Source organism: Hemicordylus capensis, chromosome 4 (genome assembly GCF_027244095.1).
Source record: "Hemicordylus capensis ecotype Gifberg chromosome 4, rHemCap1.1.pri, whole genome shotgun sequence".
NCBI classification, from domain to species: Eukaryota; Metazoa; Chordata; class Lepidosauria; order Squamata; family Cordylidae; genus Hemicordylus; species Hemicordylus capensis.
The window spans coordinates 35,786,436-35,792,457 of NC_069660.1; the positions used below are offsets into that span (position 1 = coordinate 35,786,436).

At 48.2% G+C, this 6,022-nt stretch overlaps 1 protein-coding gene across 5 annotated transcripts in view; it reads left to right on the plus strand.

The window, feature by feature from the left end:
* RBPJL (recombination signal binding protein for immunoglobulin kappa J region like) overlaps positions 1-6,022 on the plus strand; it is a 64,251-nt gene that overhangs the window by 40,949 nt on the left and 17,280 nt on the right. For all 5 annotated transcript variants that reach the window (XM_053247141.1, XM_053247144.1, XM_053247142.1 and 2 more), the window contains one exon: positions 1,638-1,753. In XM_053247141.1, the coding sequence (XP_053103116.1) occupies positions 1,638-1,753 (116 nt within the window). The remainder of the gene's footprint in view (positions 1-1,637; positions 1,754-6,022) is intronic.

Genomic DNA, 6,022 nt, shown 5'->3' on the forward strand with positions numbered 1-6,022 from the left:
ATCTCCCCTCCCCGGGCTCCCTGTGGTCTGGCAGCCGCAACTGCCAGACGATCAGAAAAACGGGGTTATGAGTGGCTAGTTAGGCGAGTTTGCTGCCATGGTGTGACTGGGATGAGCCCAGTCCTGGCATTTCACACACGCATGCAAAACCAGGCTGGCCTCCCTTAGCCCAGTTGTGTTTTTTGCATGTGTGTGTGAAAAGCCTCCTTGTATTACATTAAGTGATGTGTGAAACCCTAGTTTTAATTCCTCTTCCAGCTGATTGGGGGGGGGGGGCGACGACTAATGTCTCAGCAGTGCTAAAGGGCCCTAGTGTGGAAACAATCGTAGATGAGGGTGCTTGCACACAAGAGGCTTAAAATAGCCCTTGCTTCAACCAGGTTTTCATATATGTGTATAAAACCTACATCAGCCAGAAGGTTGGTTTTAGCTTTGCTTTCAGCAAGCAGTACATGTACATCAACACTATTTCATGGTCCCAACTTATTTGGTATTATTGCATATGTGACTGTCACCCATCCCTAACTCAGCTATCATGATCCTCTCGCCCCATACAACTCTCTATTTTCCATTTACAGCCAGATAAAACCTCTGCTTGGATCTCTCTTTTTTCATAGCCTAGAGTTGTCTCTGCTCCTCTGATCTTAGCCAGAGGTCACCAAGGGGAATCAAAGGGAGATGTGTCTACTTAGGCCAGGGTTTAAGGGTTTACTTTGGCCTTGGTTTCCTAGCAGATCGGACAGATTAATCACTGCAGTGGGTCCAATGAAGTCCCCCACCCAACTGGTAGCCTGAAAAAATACCACAAAGCCTGAAGCAGTTGGGCTAATGGTTGTGCTGCCAGCTACAGGAAATGTGTCCAGACCACAAGGAGTGCTTGACAGATTCAAGATTTGCTGACACAACGAGGGGCAGAGGGAGGTGATCACATTCAAAGGCTGGTGTTGCTTTAGGGAAGGAAACCTGTGCATTGCCATGCTGAGGTACAGGAGTCTCCACACCTGTGGAGTGGTGGGGGGAATGCTGGGATGTTCTGATCAGGGTTCCTTCTAACAGAGATTCCCAGATATTGTTGACTACAACTTCCATAATTCCCAGCCAAAGGCCACAGCAGCTGGGGATGCTGGGAGTTGTAGTGAACAACATCTGGGAATCCCTGTTAGAGGGAACAGTGGTTCTGATCACTGTGAAGTTGCTTCTGATAAAGATTCCACTTCAGGGTTTATTAGCCTTGGATTCCCAGTTGTTGTTGAACTACAACTCCCATCATCCCCAGCCACAAAGGCCGATATGGTCAGGAGTGATGGGAGTTGTAGTCCAATAACATCTGGGAATCCAAAGTTGGGACCCCTTGCTCTATTGTGCACTAAAGCAGGGTTTCCCAAACTTTGATGGATAGTATACCCTTCTATAGACCTCAGACAATCTCAAGTACCCCGCACCAGAAAAAATGGGGGAAGCAGCACAGAAGGGGCAGAGTGCATTACTGAGTAGGCAAGCTGTCTCCCCAACTGTTAGATTTCTGAAATAGAAATGGGAGGAGCAGGTTGGGGGCAAACTACTTGTCCGAGGGGGTGCTTGCCCCCTTGCCCCCCACCCCCGGAGCTGCCCTTCTTTACCTCTCTTTCATTTTGCAGCCAAAGATCTAGCAGAGTCCTGCTCCAAAGTATGTGGGTATATGGGACTAGACAGCATGGGCAGCAGCCACGCAGAGACCCAGAAATTAAACTTCGAGGAACAGCCAGACTCCAAGGTAAGCTGTACAATGTGGCTCTGCTATACACAACAGGACTCAGAGTAAAGTTTCTCAAAAATCTCGAAAGGGCTGTCGATAATTGAAATTGTTGTTTGGCTTGTGATCAGTGCACACCAAAACGTGGCCTTGGGAGCTACCAGTGAGAGAAAGTGAAGAACATTGCTTGAACTCCAGTTTTGTAGCACGTCAGATCCTCACAACCCAGCAGTGACGTTACATGCAAGAACAGAGCACAGTGGGAATTGCACTGAACCACAGTCCTCCTAATCTAGTAGGTGGTGTTCTGTGTACAACATGAGGCCAGGTGCAAACAAAACTCATTCCGGATGGCAGCTTATTGGGGCACTAGCAGGGTGGCAAGCTGCCTCCTGCTGTCACCATCAGAGCATCACTTTGGGACCGATCTGACGCTTGCAAACTTTGCAAGCAGTGCCTCTCCTTGCAAGGATTAAAAAGGGCTGCTGGCAACCTTCCATCCTTCACATTTCCTGTGCCACTGACAAAGCTTGTAAGGGTTCTTTCTGAATGAGGGCTGGCCCCCAGCAGGGGCTTGGGGCAAGGCATCATTTTGCAGCTGAATGGTCTTGCGGTAGCTTGTGGGCCTGGTTTTGTGGGAGCAAGCATTAAGTGTCCCTTTGCTAAACAGGGTCTGCCCTGGTTTGTACTTGAATGGGAGACTACATATGTGAGCACCATAAGACTACACCGTAAGTCTTACCGTACACCATACGGTGAGCACCGTAAGAGTACACTGTAAAATACCATAAAGCCTGAAGCAGTTGGGCTAATGGTTGTGCTGCCAGCTACAGGAAATGTGTCCAGACCACAGGGAGAGCTTGACAGATTCAAGATTTGCTGACACAATAAGGGGCAGAGGGAGGTGATCACATACAAAGGCTGGTGTTGCTTTAGGGAAGGAAACCTGTGCATTGCCATGCTGAGGTACAGGAGTCTCCACACCTGTGGAGTGGTGGGGGGAATGCTGGGATGTTTTGATCAGAGTTCACTCTAACAGGGATTCCCAGATGCTGTTGACTACAACTCCCATAATCCCCAGCCAAAGGCCACAGCAGCTGGGGATGCTGGAAGCTGTAATGAACAACTTCTGGGAATCCCTGTTAGAGGGAACAGTGGTTCTGATCACTGTGAAGTTGCTTCAGAGAAACCTGCCTACAACCTTGGAGAAGCCACCACCAGTCTGTGTAGACCAGGGCTGCTCACCTTTAACCCCTCAGCCGTTTTTGGACTACAACTCCCATAATCCCCAACCACAGTGCCCTATAGCCAGACTGTGGTGCGCCCTCTTTTGAAGAAGGCTTTTCTCGATCCTGAGGTCCTTGATAATTATAGACCAATGTCCAACCTTCCTTTCCTTGTGAAGGTTTTGGAGAAGGTTGTATGTGCCCAGCTTGAGAGAGCTCTGGATGAAGCTGATTTTCTAGATCCTTGTCAGTTGGGTTTCAGGCCATGGCATAGCACAGAAATGGCATTGGTTGCTCTGGTTGATGACTTGTCTCGTGACCTTGATGAGGGTAGTGCCTCTCTCTTGGTCCTTTTAGATCTCTCAGCGGCTTTCAATACCATCAGCCATGGTATCCTTCTGGAGCGCCTGTGCAGGTTAGGTATTGGGGGCACTGCTTTGCAGTGGTTCCGTTCCTTCCTTAGTGGGCGCTTTCAGTCGGTGTGTATTGGTGGCAAGTGCTATGTCTTGTGGCCACTCCTTTGTGGGGTGCCTCAGGCTTGGTTCTCACACCCATTCTTTTTAACATCTACATGAAACCACTGGGGCAGGTCATCCATCAGCTTGGAGTGAGATTCCATCAATATGCCAATGATATTCAACTGTGTATTGCCACCCCAGGCCACTCCAGAGATGCCATTTCTGTGCTTGCCAAGTGTCTGGTGGCTGTCAGGGTCTGGATGGGCCAAAACAGGCTCAGACTTAATCCCTCCAAGACTGAGTTGCTTTTGCTTACTCCTTGAGCTTTGGCTGGTCCACCAGTTGCAGCCCTATCTCGACCAGCAGGCCCTGGCAATGGTAACTCATGCCCGCATCTTCTCTCGTCTGGATTACTGTAATGCGCTCTACCTGGGGTTGCCTTTGAAGACGACCCAGAAGCTTCAGTTGGTCCAGAATGCGGCGGCCTGCCTGCTTATGTGTGCTAGGAGATATGATAGTGGGACACCTCTCTTGCGGTCACTGCATTGGTTACCTATGTGCTTCCGCGTCCATTTCAAAGTGCTGGTTCTCATTCAGAGCTTAGCACCTGTTTACCTTCAAGACCACCTCTCCTGGCCAGTCCTGTCCCATCTTGTGAGATCTTCTCAGGTTGCCCTCCTTTCAGTCCCTGGTATCAGAGAGGTCCATAGTACTAGGGCCCATGGAAGGGCTTTCTCTGTTGCTGCCCCTTCACTTTGGAATTCTCTCCCCGCCCCCGCCTAGATTTGGTCCGCCTCCTCCCTTTCAGCCTTTAAGATCTTATTGAAGACGTTTCTTTTCTGCCAGGCGTTTGCCCTTTAAATCTCTCTCTCTCTCTTCTTTCCCTTTTTTCTTTTTAAAATCTCGGATGCTGTTCTTGCCATGTACATCGCCCTGAGTCTGTGGATTGGGTGGTATATCAAATCTTTTAATAACTAACTAAATAAACAAACAAACAAATAAATAAATAAAATTATGAGAGTTGCAAGCCAGCATCTGCAGGAGGGCCGAAGGTGAGCAGCCTTGACAATACTGAGCTAGATGGACCAATGGACTGACTTGGTAAAAGGCAGCTTCCTAGGTTCCTATGATCCTAACTTGCCTCCGGCTCCACAATACCTTGAGCCACCCCTGTGTACAGACCTATAAAGGTACACTTAGAGCTCGGTCAATGTGATCCTCCATGGCACTGAACATGATAGATGGGATGCTCCTTTCCCTCTGTCATGCAGTGTGGATGGGAAAGTATATCCTAATCTCTCAACTCAGTCTGCTACATGTGGTTATTATACATCTGGTGGTTCATGCTGATCTCTAAATAGAGCTCAAAAATGAGATAAGTGCTGCCAGGCCACTTTTGCTGGACCTTCTGGATTCAGAAAGCATGATAGGCAAGCATTCCAATGATAACAGTTTTTCAGACAAACCCCTCTATTCAGTTTGAAATCTAGTTGTATTGAAAAATTGACACCGTTGTTGATCTTTAACATACCTCCCCATTCCAATTATTGCACATGGAGCCTGTGGAAGCAAGCCGCCACAATGATACCACCAGCTGAAAAGGATATGGGGTCACTGCCTATAAATAAATGGGTGATATCATTGGAATGCCAAGTGATTCACCATTGCCACTACTTTGCCATCAGATAAACAAGCCATTTGATATCTCAGCCAAGAGGCAGCTGAGGCGCTGGCCTTGGTGTGGGGCAGGGGCGTAACAAGGCTGGAGTGGGCCCAGAGACAAAATTTTAAAATGGGCCCCTCACTGATACACACACACACACACACACACACACACACACACACACACACCACAATATATAGCCATGTGACTTGCCTCTGGGGGGCCCCTCAAGGCGTGGGGGCCCCCAGGCAGCTGCCTCCCCTTGCCTAATAGTAGTTACGCCCCTGGTGTGGGGTATACAAATCATACAAGTCCCTAAGGAGACCAGCTAGCGAACAGGAAGTGAAAACACCCATCTTGGATCATAAACTTCTTGTAACTTGGTGGAAGAAGATTCGTTATGGCTCTGGTCCATACTGCTCAATAAACTAAAAGGCCTTCGATTTCAGCCTTTGATTGCTTGAATGTCCTTTGCATTTGAGTAATGGAAAATTACAGGAAGCCTGTCCCTAGACGGGCACTCTGCCACTGGATGAAGTCTGGTCTAGCATCATGCTCCAAGCTGGCAAATGCTATACAGGCTTATATGTCAGATGAAATAGAGACTAGCATGTGAAACATTGAGGCCCCATTACAGGAGCCTCCCACCAGCAGGAAGAGATGTCAGATTCACTACCCACGGCATGGCAGCTATCAGCAGCTTGGCTCATTGGATCAGCCATGCAAACCAACAGAGAAAGGTCTTAACTTCCTAGATTTGACAGCATAATCAATAAGGATCCTTTCGCACATTACACTTTTAAAATACACCTACAGATGTCGTGTGAGTGAGACAACCAGTGCATGTATCCTACAGTTTAATCTAGTTAGTTGATTCATTTATACCCTGCCTTTCTGCACCAAAGAGTACTCAAGACATCCTGCAGTCGAAAATAAAAAGTAG